At 39.2% G+C, this 13,230-nt stretch overlaps 1 protein-coding gene across 1 annotated transcript in view; it reads right to left on the bottom strand.

The window, feature by feature from the left end:
- LOC127422577 (cytoplasmic dynein 2 heavy chain 1) overlaps positions 1–13,230 on the bottom strand; it is a 143,621-nt gene that overhangs the window by 51,909 nt on the left and 78,482 nt on the right. The window contains exons 56-69 of the mRNA XM_051666214.1: positions 12,877–13,014; positions 12,679–12,792; positions 12,421–12,581; positions 11,969–12,092; positions 11,585–11,706; positions 9,327–9,413; positions 9,133–9,259; positions 8,850–8,991; positions 7,709–7,818; positions 6,069–6,167; positions 5,528–5,651; positions 3,849–4,012; positions 2,402–2,521; positions 579–713 (exon numbers count right to left, since the gene is read on the bottom strand). Of these exons, the coding sequence (XP_051522174.1) occupies positions 579–713; positions 2,402–2,521; positions 3,849–4,012; positions 5,528–5,651; positions 6,069–6,167; positions 7,709–7,818; positions 8,850–8,991; positions 9,133–9,259; positions 9,327–9,413; positions 11,585–11,706; positions 11,969–12,092; positions 12,421–12,581; positions 12,679–12,792; positions 12,877–13,014 (1,767 nt within the window). The remainder of the gene's footprint in view (positions 1–578; positions 714–2,401; positions 2,522–3,848; positions 4,013–5,527; positions 5,652–6,068; positions 6,168–7,708; positions 7,819–8,849; positions 8,992–9,132; positions 9,260–9,326; positions 9,414–11,584; positions 11,707–11,968; positions 12,093–12,420; positions 12,582–12,678; positions 12,793–12,876; positions 13,015–13,230) is intronic.

Consider the following 13,230-nt stretch of genomic DNA (forward strand, 5'->3'; position numbering starts at 1 on the left):
CTGTCGAACAGTGATGGCAAACTGGAGTGATTGAGAGCTATTATTTAAGCAGTTTTTTTAAACAGGTTGCATGCTCACTGCACACTGTATTTATCTAATGTTACTAACCTCATGAATATGCAAATAAAAATGCAGTCTGTATAAAGCCGGGGGCCTGGGTAGCTCAGTGGTAAAGACGCTGGCTACCACCCCTGGAGTTCGCTAGTTTGAAACCCAGGGCGTGCTGAGTGACTCCAGCCAGGTCTCCTAAGTAACCAAATTGGCCCGGTTGCTAAGGAGGGTAGAGTCACATGGGGTAAACTCCTCGTGGTCGCTATAATGTGGTTCGTTCTCAGTGGGGCGCGTGGTGAGTTGTGCATGGATGCCGCGGTGGATGGCGTGAGCCTCCACACGCGCTATGTCTCCGTGGCAACGCACTCAACAAGTCTCAGACACAGAGGCTGCTGGGATTTGTTCTCTGCCACCCAGATTGGGAATTGGGCATTCCAGATTGGGTGAAAAAGTGGGAAAAATCCCCCATAAATAAAAAAGACTCGTGATGTGTTCTTTATAACCAAACACCCTTCTCTTAATGTCACCTGATCGAGTGATGTCTGCAATCTGTGAGATTCAGCCAGTGATTGGTGGATCAGAGAGCTGCTCGCTTTAGTCTGGTTCAGAGATTCAATCAACTCCTTATTCTCCAGGATATTCCCTTGAGCTGTGGCCAGAGTCTACACACACACACACACATTTCATAGCAGTTTCAGTGTCATCTGTCACTGGGTCTGTTCAATTCAAGTTAAGCTCAATTGACAGCATTTGTGGCATAATGTTGATTACCACAAAACATCATTTTTGACCTGTCCCTCCTTTTCTTTAAACAAAGCAAAAATGGAGGTTACAGTGAGGCAGAGGGTTTAAAGGCAGAAATGTGATGTTTATAATGTTATAAAAGCACTTAATTTTTCTCTACATTATTTAAGCTGTAAACTTTAAATCGTAGTTTTAAAGGCAATTTTAGGGTTTTAGGGTTCACTGTGTTACGTCGTCATGTCAACAAAGTTGTAAAATTGGATATAACTTTCCACAGAAAAGGTTAGCACTAAGAATGAATTGCGGCTGCTAAAAGTGCTGTTTTTTTGCACTCGCTAACTGTGCTCGATTAGCGCCCGATTCGCTAAAGGAATTATGCAGATCAGACAAAGGCGCAAAGCACCCACACAATTGCTGTGATTCTGAGCGCAATATAGCCGAGGATGCCGCAGACCACCGTATTTGACCCACCCTGCTGAGACCAAACAGCATCACTTTGATCCTAGATCATCTCTTAAACATGCAGAACGTGCGCTTGACGACACCGCGCATCTGGATATATGCCAGGTGATAACGCTCTTCAACATCATTTGATTAATTACTGCTGAAATGATCGGTTGAAAATGTTCACAAACATCTCTTTTAAATAAGATTCATTTTATCGCCTACTTTCATTTGGCGGTAATAGCGCGATGTAAATTGCGCAGGGCAATTGCACTGAGGTTTGTGAATGAAGCGCAATCTTTAATGAGTCTAATTGACAAAGAAAGGAGGCGTGTTTGTACAGAAAGGAATGACAAGAACTTCGTTTAAATATTGACGACGCAGCGCAATTTCAACGCTGATTGTGCCTGCTAAACGTGATTGCGAGTGGTTAGTGAATAACACTGAAATACCACGTTCAGAAGTGGAGCAACTGTTTAGTAAATCTGTTCCTGAGTATTTTAACGTTTACGGATTGGCCCCATTGACTTCCATTGTAACTGTCTGATGTAACCCAGATTTTTACTGTTTTTAAAGAAAAGGAGGGATGAGCCGAAATTAGTTTTTGTGGTAATCAACATTATGCCACAAATGCTGCTGATTGAGCTCAACTTGTACTGACTCAGAATATTATTTTAAACACACAACACGGCAAAAAATCATTTTCTTAATTAATATTTTTGTCTTGTTTTCCAATAACAATATCTAAATATTCTTTAAACAAGATATATTTACTTGACAAGCAATATGGCATAAGATATTAAGTCTTGTTTTCAGAGAAATCTGACATGCTTAAAACCATTAAAAAAAAAATCTGCCAATGGTGTAAAAAAACAACAACAAAAAAACTTGTTTTCCCTTTCAATTAAGTTTTTTTAATTACCACATTGGCAAATGTATTTTTTTCTTCTTTTAAGCATAAATTTCTAATTTAGTTAGATTTCTCTGAAAACTAGACTTAATATCTTATGCCATTTTGCTTGTCAAGTAAATTTATCTACTTAGATCATTTTTACTAGAAAACAAGACAAAAAATACTAATTAAGAAAATGTTTTTTTGTAGTGAACATATTTTTCCAACTCCAGAAGTTTTGTGTAAAAGCAAAGCATGCTGGGATTGTACCTCGAGCAGTGACTCCTCCAGCTGAGCGAGCTGAATCTTCTTCTCCTCTTCCTGTTGAAGGAGTTTCGTTTTTTCACTCTCCAGCTCTGGCTTCTCCTGCTGGATGGTCAATGCTAATAACTAAAGACACACACACACACACACACACACACAAAGTTAATAAATGTCACGTGGTTAACAGAAAAGATTTACAAGTATGGTTGTTGATTTAACGTGCTAATTCGGTGTGATTAATTCTATAAAAAGTGTAATGCAATTAATCATGTCCCTGGACCGTAATAAGGAGTATTCCTTCCATCTGAGCAATTCAAGCATGGGTGCAGTAAGCGAAACTCACAGTATAGGCAACACGCAGCTCAAACAGACAGAGAACAAACCACACTTACTGACAGCAGACAGCACAAGATGAGAACACGTTCTTGCATTCAAAACACTGCTTGATGGAGGGCAAATCTGAACGCAGAGATCTAAAGACGATCTCAAGACTTGACACAGCGACCTAAAAACAGTACGTTTATGATGCGACGCAACCGAGATGCTCCAAAAGCGTCCATCTGACGCAGGTGTACATTGTCCTTAAACAAGCCCTTATAATAAAACAATATTTTGCATTCTAAAGCCACATTTTGTATTGTCTTTTTTAATGCTTTACTCATGTGCCAAAATAATGTCATGCATTTTAATGATCTGTATTATTATTGTTTATGATATATATATATATATATTTAATCATTATATATTGAATTATTGATATTTGAGGGGCTTTCTCAGCAAATATGTATGCGATTAATTGCGATTAATTGCGATTAATTGGTTGGCATACCATGTAATTCATTCGATTACAATTTTAATTGACTGACAGCCCTATTTCTAAGACATTTAGCTAATAAGAGATTATCAGAACAGACCACTAACTGTGCCCATTTGATCGATTAATGTCAGTTCCAAAATAAAAAAACCTCATCAATTGATAATACACATTTTCTGTTGTCAAATATTTTTCTGTGACTTGGACTAAATATTGTGTACAATGATAATATACTCTAAATATATATTAATATAGATATTCGTTTTACGTAAGCAAAGTTGTTTCATCACTATTTTGTATTATATAATAAATCAGCAGGAATTCTCAGACTTTTTGTACAAATATTTGGGGGTTAACAGAGCTGAGAGATTACATCCTTATTAGTAGCTGAAAGTATTGTCAAATTAAGCAAAAAATAAATAATAACATGCAAGGGGCAGGAGATGAGCAGAACTTGAATGAGGGCTGTGCAAATTCTCTGGAAATCTGCAGGAGATTTGTGCAGATTTCGTGCAGGCCTGTATATCTGCATTATTTTGGCAATATCAGTCACTCTCCTTTCTATACATCAGTACTGATATAAAAAAACTCACCCACATGGGTCAAGTGTTTTGTAAGAAATGTTTAAGTGTGTGTTACCTGTCCTCGTAGGCCTGCTCTAGTGGTGGTGAAGTTAACCTCTGTAATAACAGACGCAGCGTCAGGTGGGATAAATGGACTGGGGTTACGAGTCGCCAAAAACAGCCGGAAGTCCTCATTATAGTCGATGACTTTATCTCCGATCTGCACCACATATCGCGGTCCTGACACACACACACACACACACACACACACACAAACACAGAGGAAAAATGAATTAATTTATGTGAATTATTCACTATTCCATGAATTTGCATGACTTTTCCAGTCCATTTCTAAATTTGAGTTATTCTAGGTTTTTCAAGATCAAGGGAACCCTGCAGTTTGCCATTTTGAGACTAGAATTAATGCAGTCCTGTGTGCCAGATTAATGTGAAATCCCTTCTTGTATGGGAGTGGGGTTTGCAGGGGTTGCCAGATTGTATTTTCATCTCTATTTTTCTCTCTTCATCCAACTGCAGAAAAAAAACTCTGTTTATCTACCTACCCCTGGCACCCCATACACTCAACCTTATCTCACACACACACATATGGAGCATATGGAGAGGGCTTTAGAGAAGCCTGCGGGTCTTATTTCGTACACACAGCTGGGACATGAGGATAAACACACTGCAGGCAAGGAACTGTGTGTGCGCGCGAGAGAAGCATCTAATGCCATGTTCTAAACCTGTGTGACGTGACAAGTTTCAAGCGTCAATTAATTTTTCTGCCCTCACTAAAACAGTAATGGACTGGAGCTACTCAGCACAAAACTAAATGTATATTTTGAGTAGAAAAAAATAATAATGCCTATTTATATGAGCATTAAAAGGACAGTTCAGCCAAAATTGAAAATACTCTCATCATTTACTCACCCTCATGCCATCTCAGATGTGTATGACTTTCTTTATTCTGCTGAACACAAATGAAGATTTTTAGAAGAATATTTCAGCTCTGAAGGTCCTTACAATGCAAGTGAATGGGGTCCAAAACTTTGAAGCTCCAAAAAGCATATAAAGGCAGCACAAAAGTAATCCATACGACTCCAGTGGTTAAATCCATATCTTCAGAAGCATTATGATAGGTGTAATATTTAAGTCCTTTTTTACTATAAATTCTCCGCTCTGCCCAGTAGGGGGCGATATGCATGAAAAATGTGAATCAACAAAAACAAAAGAAGAACTCTTAGGAGAGAAGAACACTTACGAGGGCTGTTTGAAAGTAGATTTGTAGTAAAAAAAGGGCTTAAATATTGATCTGTTTCTCACCCACACCTATCATATCACTTCTGAAGACATGGATTAAACCACTGAAGTCGTGTGGATTACTTTTATGCTGCCTTACTTAGTTTTGGACACCATTCACTTGTATTGTATGGACCTACAGAGCTGTGATATTCGTCTAAAAATCTTAATTTGTGTTCTGCAGAAAAAAGAAAGTCATACACATCTGGGATGGCATGAATTTTAGTTTTCGGCTGAACTATTCCTTTAACATTTTTTGCAGTGCAACATTAATAAATAAATTAACTCCCTAAATTGTCATGCTGTTGACTGAGCTGAACTTGTTTTGAACCTAGAATATTCTTTTAAGACATGGTAAAATAAACTATCCCTGCATTAACACCACTTAATACACACCTGCACAGGTACACAAAGGCAGCTGCAGAGACACACACACACACACACACACACACTCACCCTGAGCGATGAGATCTCGCCGCAGTAGTGGGTACAGGACAGGTTCCACGCCGTCCATCTCCTGAACGATCAGAGTTTTTCCGAAGCGCACAGCTAACTCTAACACTGTCATAAAGTTAGCGTCCTGAGACACAGAACCAATCAGATCATGTCAAACAAACATGTGTCATTTCAACAGGTTCTGAGCTTGTGAATGTATGTTCAGAAGAGCATACTAATTTTTGTAGCTTATAGTAAATACAGTATATTACATTTTTAACATCTCTTTCTTGGCTCATTATTTGATCCGACTGCTGAGACATTTTATACAAAATTGCACTACAAATGCAAAATAAATACTGATTTCTGTGATGATAACTGGAAGCCACAGAGTTACACATGCAATGTAGTGAGATCATGTGACATCAAGGTACAATTCTGCAGTTTTATATTTTCACTCTGAAAACATATTAGGCAGTATACAGTATTTACTGTGCAGTATGCTAGTATATATCCAAATATCCCCGTGTGAATGTGTGACTGTGAGTGAGTGTGTGTTCACCTGTTGGTTTATGACCTCCAGACGGTGTGCTTTAAGATGAGTTCGCAACCACTCTGTAGCACGAGAGGACGGATCGATCAAAAACGGACAAGAAGCACTCTAGATACACAACAAGAAATGACATTCAAAATGCTTTTAACTTTTAAATGTGACAGAAATAATGCATTGTGGGACTAGATTGTGGATTGCTTGCTGTGATTTTATTGGTAAACAGTCTATTATTTTTCCCCACCCATGTAGTCAGCAGAAAAGAAAAGTGGTTTCTGAAGCAGAGCAAGTTATTGCATTTTGATAAGAGATTATGTAAACAAACTTTTTTTTCTTTAGAATAATGAAAAAACTGGTGAATCTACTGTAGCACAGCACAACCAGGGACATTTATTAATAAAGTAAATGGGGGTCAATTTGAACTTGACTTCTGTTAAGTTGCCATTTGACCTCTGAAACTTGTGGTTGTGTTTTACTAAACATTATTACATACTCGGTCTTTTAGAGACAACAACATTAAAACCACCTGCCTAATATTGTGTAGGTCCCCCTCGTGCCACCAAAACAGTGCCAACCTGCATCTCAGAGCAGCATTCAGAGATGATATTCTTCTCACCACAATTGTACAGAGTGGTTATCTGAGTTACCGTAGACGTTGTCAGTTCAAACCAGTCTGGCCATTCTCTGACCTCTCTCATCAACAAGGCGTTTCCGTCAGAACACAACACAACAGTCTCTAGAATTTACTCCGAATGGTGCCAAAAACAAAAAACATCCAGTGCGCGGCATGGAAATGCCTGAGTTTGAGTGTTTGTTTGTCGGCTAATTCACAGTAGTGTAATACGCTTCTCATTCAGCGTCTGGAAAACTGCTTGTCCGGTGCCGTTCTCAATGCATGTTATAAGCGGACCGAACTATTGATCATCTACATCTGAGATGGAGTTTGTGTGGGTGTTGTCAGAGTGGCGCCCCCTTCAGTAAAGCCAGAAACTACTTAGCTGTGCATGCTGACTGTATATGTATTATTAAAAATGCACATGTTATATGGACTACTTTAATGGTGATTTGAAGGTTATTTATGTCTTTATTTGAGCTTGACAGTAACGCCTAGGACTAACATGCGGTATCGGATTTGGATCGGACTCATTGGACCGATACCCGATCCGGGTAAAAACGTCAGTATCAGACCCGATACCGATCCAGGTATCGGATCGGTGCCATCCCTAGTTTTTGATGGTGTATGCCAACCTTTGTTTTGCTTGGTGAAATAAACTCACTGAATAAGACATAAGCTCTGTTCCATTTCAGGAGAAAGACAGCATGTTCATTTTATAACACATTACATTTTAGCCATTGGCTTCATGTTGTGTTAAAGCTTGTGAATGATCAGAGCATGATTTGTTTTTCGTTCAGTTATACCAACTTATCGCAGTCACGCTCAGTGTGAACAGGCCTTAAGGGTTGGGATAGGAATGAGTAATGATTAGTCGATAGTTTAATCCAATATGGGAAGTCACATTTAAGATAGATGCAATTATGTGTATGATCTTAATTCATTAATCTGATGACAACATGAGGGACAACCAAGTGAGTGAGTGAGTGAGTGAACACTGGCCATTATGACCAGAGCAGTGTGTATGTGTGTGTGTTACCTGTAAAATAACCAGAGCGTTCTCCATTGACAGGTCGTCAGACGGCAAACCTTCACTCTTCCAGATCAGCTGTTCACTCTCAGAACACAGGAAGTGACGTAGATCAAATTCTGCCAATCAGAGAACAAATCCGTTAAAGCCGCGGCCAATAATAAGGAGTAATGGAGTTAAAATAGTGCCAAATGTACTTATTCAGTCATTCGGTAAGTTATGTGAAATAAGTCAGTTCACTGATTGGTTGATGTTTTCCTGCTTACTAATGGCTTAAGAAAGCAAAGTCAATCTGATTGCATGGCTGCCTGTATGGAGTTTTTCCTTTTTTGCACAGAACAAGAATGCCAATCTGTGGGTACATATTGACAAATGGGCAGGAAAAAAAAAAGGATTCATAAGTGCAATACTGCATATTCAATGCCAGTTAAGCTCAGTCGACAGCATTTGTGGAATAATATTGATTACCAAAAAAATTATTTCGATTCGTCCCTACTTTGCTTTAAAAAAAAAAAAGCCAAATCTGGGTTACAGTGAGACACTTACAATGGAAGTGAATGGAGCCAGAGCCAATCTGTAAATGTTAAAATACACAGTGTTTCAAAGTATAGCCACAAGACATAACATTATAACATGATTTTAGTGTAATAAAATAGCTTACTAACCTTTTCTGTGTAAAGTTATATCTAATTTTACAACTTTTGCCATGACAACATACCGCCATAAACCCTAAATCGACCTTAAAAACTACGATTTAAACTTAACAGCTCAAATAATAAACAGAAGAATCAATGTAAGTGCTTTTTTAAATGATAAGCTTCACATTTCTGCCTTTAAAGCCTCCAAAAATTGGTCCCATTCACTTCCATTGTAAGTGCCTCACTGTAACCTCCATTTTAGCTTTTTAGTAAATAAAAGGACGGAAGTCGAAATTAATTTTTGTGATAATCAACATTATGCCACAAATGCTGTCTATTGAGCTTAACTTGCATTGAACCTGGAACATTTCTTTAAGGAAATTGTGCGAATTGTGTTTGCTGTAAACAAACTATATTTTACACATTTGTTTCTGAAAATAAATTTGTGTACACTTTTGATACTATTTTAACTCCATATTGAGTATCTATCGAAACGTGAGTGTGTGTGTTACTCTGTAGTCCAGAATTGTTCATCCAGTTGTCTAGACTGGTGCGTCGCTGGTCTTCAGGAGCCGACGGCAGGTATGTGATGAACGCAGCTGATAGTTGAGCTCTCTTGGGAAGCGTATCCAACTCCTCACTGATTTCATCCACCTACACACACACACACACACACACACATTACAAACTTACCTTATAACAGCTGCTGAAGTAGATGTATAAAACAATTACACCCCAATACACACACAAGCAACAGTGTACTTCCTCTCTTTCAAATGAACTCAAGGGTTTGACCTGTGTGTTCCATCGTGTGTGTTCTCCGTCCAGCTGTTGCAGTAGTTTCTCAGCTGCGCTGATGGTCTCTTGCGCTCTGCTCACCTCTGACTCCAGCTTAGCTGCTTCAGTCGTACGACACTGAAACCTGAGCAACAGAGACAAATAAGATTCACATACACACACAGAATCTAAAGAGAGAAAGAGAGTCTTACTTGTCTTTCAGCTCAAGAACTTTCTCTCCAACTGAGTTCAGCTCCTTTTCAAGCCTGTTTTTACGGTTCTCTGTCTTCCGCAGGTTTCTAGAAGAAACAGTTTCTATCAGTGTATTCACAGAAAGTATCTCTAACTGTTATGTGTGTATCTGTTTGTGGAATCAAATGGATGACGGGGGAAGTTTTCTGGAATCTGTCTGAAACAGCGATTATTTATGCAATTATGTTTACAAATGCGCAACAGTGCCCGCCCACTTTTTCAGCTGTCTTGATTCCGTATTTTTCCAATAGGGATTTCAACAAATCAAAGAGTTGTAAGCCATGAACCAAACCAACCAGCTCCGAAGTGAATCACAACAGTACAAACTTTGGTTTGAAGCAAAAAAGTGTTTTTATAAAAATCAGACAAAAGGTACAAGACAATGTACTTAACGTCTTTCATGACGGCACAAATTAACTGAATAAAATGTATGGAAAAATATTTAAATCAGTTGATTATACTATATGTATAGAAACAATACATTTTCAGATATAAGCAAATAAATAAATCGTTTGAGAGTGTAGGGAGAGCGACTCGATTGCGTCATTAAATAAATGGGATTTTTACTCGGGATGCACAGGTAAATTGCATTCTGGCATTCTGATATCTGAGCTCTCAGTATCGGCCAATACAGATCCCGATCCGATTCCAGTGTTGTTTTGTTTCTTAATCAGTTCAGAATATCTATACCTCACTGTGTGGAATTGATTGGGGTACTTTTTTTTTTTTTTCTTCTCCCCAATTTTGGAATGCCCAATTCCCAATGCGCTCTAAGTCCTCTTGGTGGTGTAGTGAATCGCCTCAATCCGGGTGGTGGAGGACGAATCTTAGTTGCTTCCGTGTCTGAGACCGTCAATCCGCGCATCTTATCACGTGGCTTGTTGAGCATGTTACCGCGGAGACGCAGCGCGTGCGGAGGCTTCACGCTATTCTCCGCGGCATCCACGCACAACTCACCACGCGCCCCACTGAGAGCAAGAACCACATTATAGTGACCACGAGGAGGTTACCCCATGTGACTGTACCCTCCCTAGCAACCGGGCCAATTTGGTTGCTTAGGAGACCTAGCTGGAGTCACTCAGCACGCGATTGGTGTACTCTTTTATATGTAAATAAACAAAAACATTTAACTACACATTATTTCCTTATAAACTAGAGAAGAAGAAAAAAGTGTAGCCTATTATGAAAAACGTTGTATTTATATAGTCTACTGGATAATACAGAAGCAAAATTAACAGTATTTGCAGTGAAGCCAGTTCTCTTTACACATTTTAACTTGCATCTGGACTTGTAAATGGATTTAGACGGCTTTTTTTTGTTCATTTTAGTTGTAATAGGATATCAGTCCACTTTTCAATCACACAGTTATTTTCTTAAACCCAGTCAACTTAAATATATTATCATTTAATATAATAATAATAATAATACATTTTAGAATTTGATTATACAATAGTAAAGTATTTCAGTCATAATTTCTTTAAAACCCAGGGGCTTTTATTTTGACGGAACTCACCAGGAAGATGGTGACCTCATAGTGTGTGTGTGGGCTATTTCACAGTACTTTAATATGCTTTTCATTCAAAATCTGGTGAACTGCTCCTCCGGATCTGATCTCAATGCATGTTAGCTAACCGAACTATTGAGCATTTACATCTGAGATGTAGTTTGTGTGGAGCGCTCATATATTGCGTGCCGCTCTGAGAGCTGAAAACAGCAGTGGGACATCAAACCACGCATGCTGTGTGTGTGTGTGTGTGTGTGTGTGTGTGTGTGTGACACAACAGAGCACCACTCATTTACTGAAGCATGCTGCACATACAGACTATATATTTATTTATTAAACGCAGCTTTTAGAGTTTCACAAAGACATTGTATGTCTTCAAGAGACTTTAAATAAAATGCACCACTCATATGGACTACTTTAATGGTGATTCTAATGGCCATTTTTTGAGCTTGACAGTAATGACCATGACTAACACACAGTATTTGGATCAGGCTCTTCGGCAGCATCGATTGGTGCATACCTAATTTTTACTTTTGAAGCCAGACTATTGTGCTCTGTTGTTGCACAGAAATTTTAGCTTAACATTTTCTTTAAGGGTTATAGTTTCATTTAGGGTTAGTCTGTAGTCATTATTAATAGCTTTATATGAAAACAATATAAGTCTAAGGTATGTCCTCATTAAGGAGATAAACGTGTGTGTGTGTGTGTACTGACTCCATCAGTCCTGCATGCTCCGTCTCCAGTGGTTGTATCTTCTCCAGCACGTGCGAGTACTGAACGTTGGCTTTCACCCATACTGCCAGAGGAGCAGCGGCCGCACTCGCACGCTTGGCGTTCTGCAATGAGAAATGCAGAGAAAATGTGATTGAAAATGCAATGTTATTAAATAACATCAATGCAAAAAATCCTCATGTTCCTAAAAAATAGGCCTCTCTTAATGCAAAAGGCAATTTCTTAATTCTTGTTTTTGATGTATGAAATATGACTTGGACATGTTCTTGAGATTCACCAAAGTTGTTTTGCAAAAATGTCAAATGTAAGTGGCTTATAGTTGGGTTTAATCAGGGTAGCGAGTGTGTATGTGTGAGTGTATCTGACCTTGGGGTCAAACGATGCCTTGTTTCTATGCAGCAGCTCTTCAACACTCTGCCGGATTTCATGAGTGATGTTTCTAGCGTCAAACGTTACGATGTCCTCCCGCACTCCTCGCTTGGCTAAGAAACTGCAGTTTTTAAACACTCCATCAGCTCTTCAATATTCAATTAATTAAATGGTTTTAAACGAAAGCAAATGACCTAATGTCTCCGCACGGAAATGTGTAACATTAAAATCATTCATTAGTCTACAATGAGACTGGATTCATTTGGCCTGAAGAGTGTGAAAGTGTAACAAGCAATATGACAGCTTAATTTCCCATTAAGAGATAAACACTGTAAATACAGACTTAATTCCGTTACAGCCATTAAAATATAATCCTTGAATAATAATTTTGCTCACGGTTTCCTCCCGATATTGAACAAACTTTCACTCTCGTTCTATGTCTCTCTCACCTCTTCATGCTGACCCAGGAAGTGTCAAATATTCCCATGAGTCTCAGCACTCCCTCCAGGATATCTCTGATGACATCAGGCGGCATGCGCAGGGAGCGGATCTCAGACAGGGACTCTGGTTTAATGTTCCCCACTGCTTGCTTTGCCTCATCAACTAGGGGCTAAGAACACACAAAACATCAGGTATGGAAAGGTGATCAGAACAGACGTGCTTGTGTGATCAAGACCAGACCATGTGACCACAACCGGTGTGCTCACCTGGACCTCTCTGAGCTCCTCGTCAATTTTCTTCTTCCGCTCTTCGATCTTGGAGACCTCGTTTGCCATTCTCTCTTTGATCTTCTCCATCTCTGTCTTCTGGTCGCTAGCATTCTGAAGCACACCACATACACACATTCAGAGAAATACACACTGCAGTGTGCATGCTTATTTTACACACATTCCTTCAACACAGACCTGCATTGAGAAGGTGATCTCCTGCAGAGCTGCATCTGCTTCAGCTTGTTTGGTCTTCAGCAAGCTGCTCTGCTCGGCCGCCCGCCTCTTCAGCTCATCCACCAACGCCTTTGCTTCATTCAGCTTGGCCACGCCCGCCTTTAGTCACATGACAGTGCAAATGATGAGTTTCAGCTAGCACATTCCAAATCATTAACCTGTGTTCATTTAAGCAAAAAGCCACGAGAAGCTGTGCATTGTTGTGATTTTACTAGGGGTGGGTATTGATACCGGTTTCCTGATCTGATTTAATTCCGATTCACAAGCTCTCGATTTGATTCCGATTCATATTGGCATATTTCGTTTACAATGTCC

This window comes from Myxocyprinus asiaticus, chromosome 31, assembly GCF_019703515.2.
Source record: "Myxocyprinus asiaticus isolate MX2 ecotype Aquarium Trade chromosome 31, UBuf_Myxa_2, whole genome shotgun sequence".
Lineage (NCBI taxonomy): Eukaryota > Metazoa > Chordata > Actinopteri > Cypriniformes > Catostomidae > Myxocyprinus > Myxocyprinus asiaticus.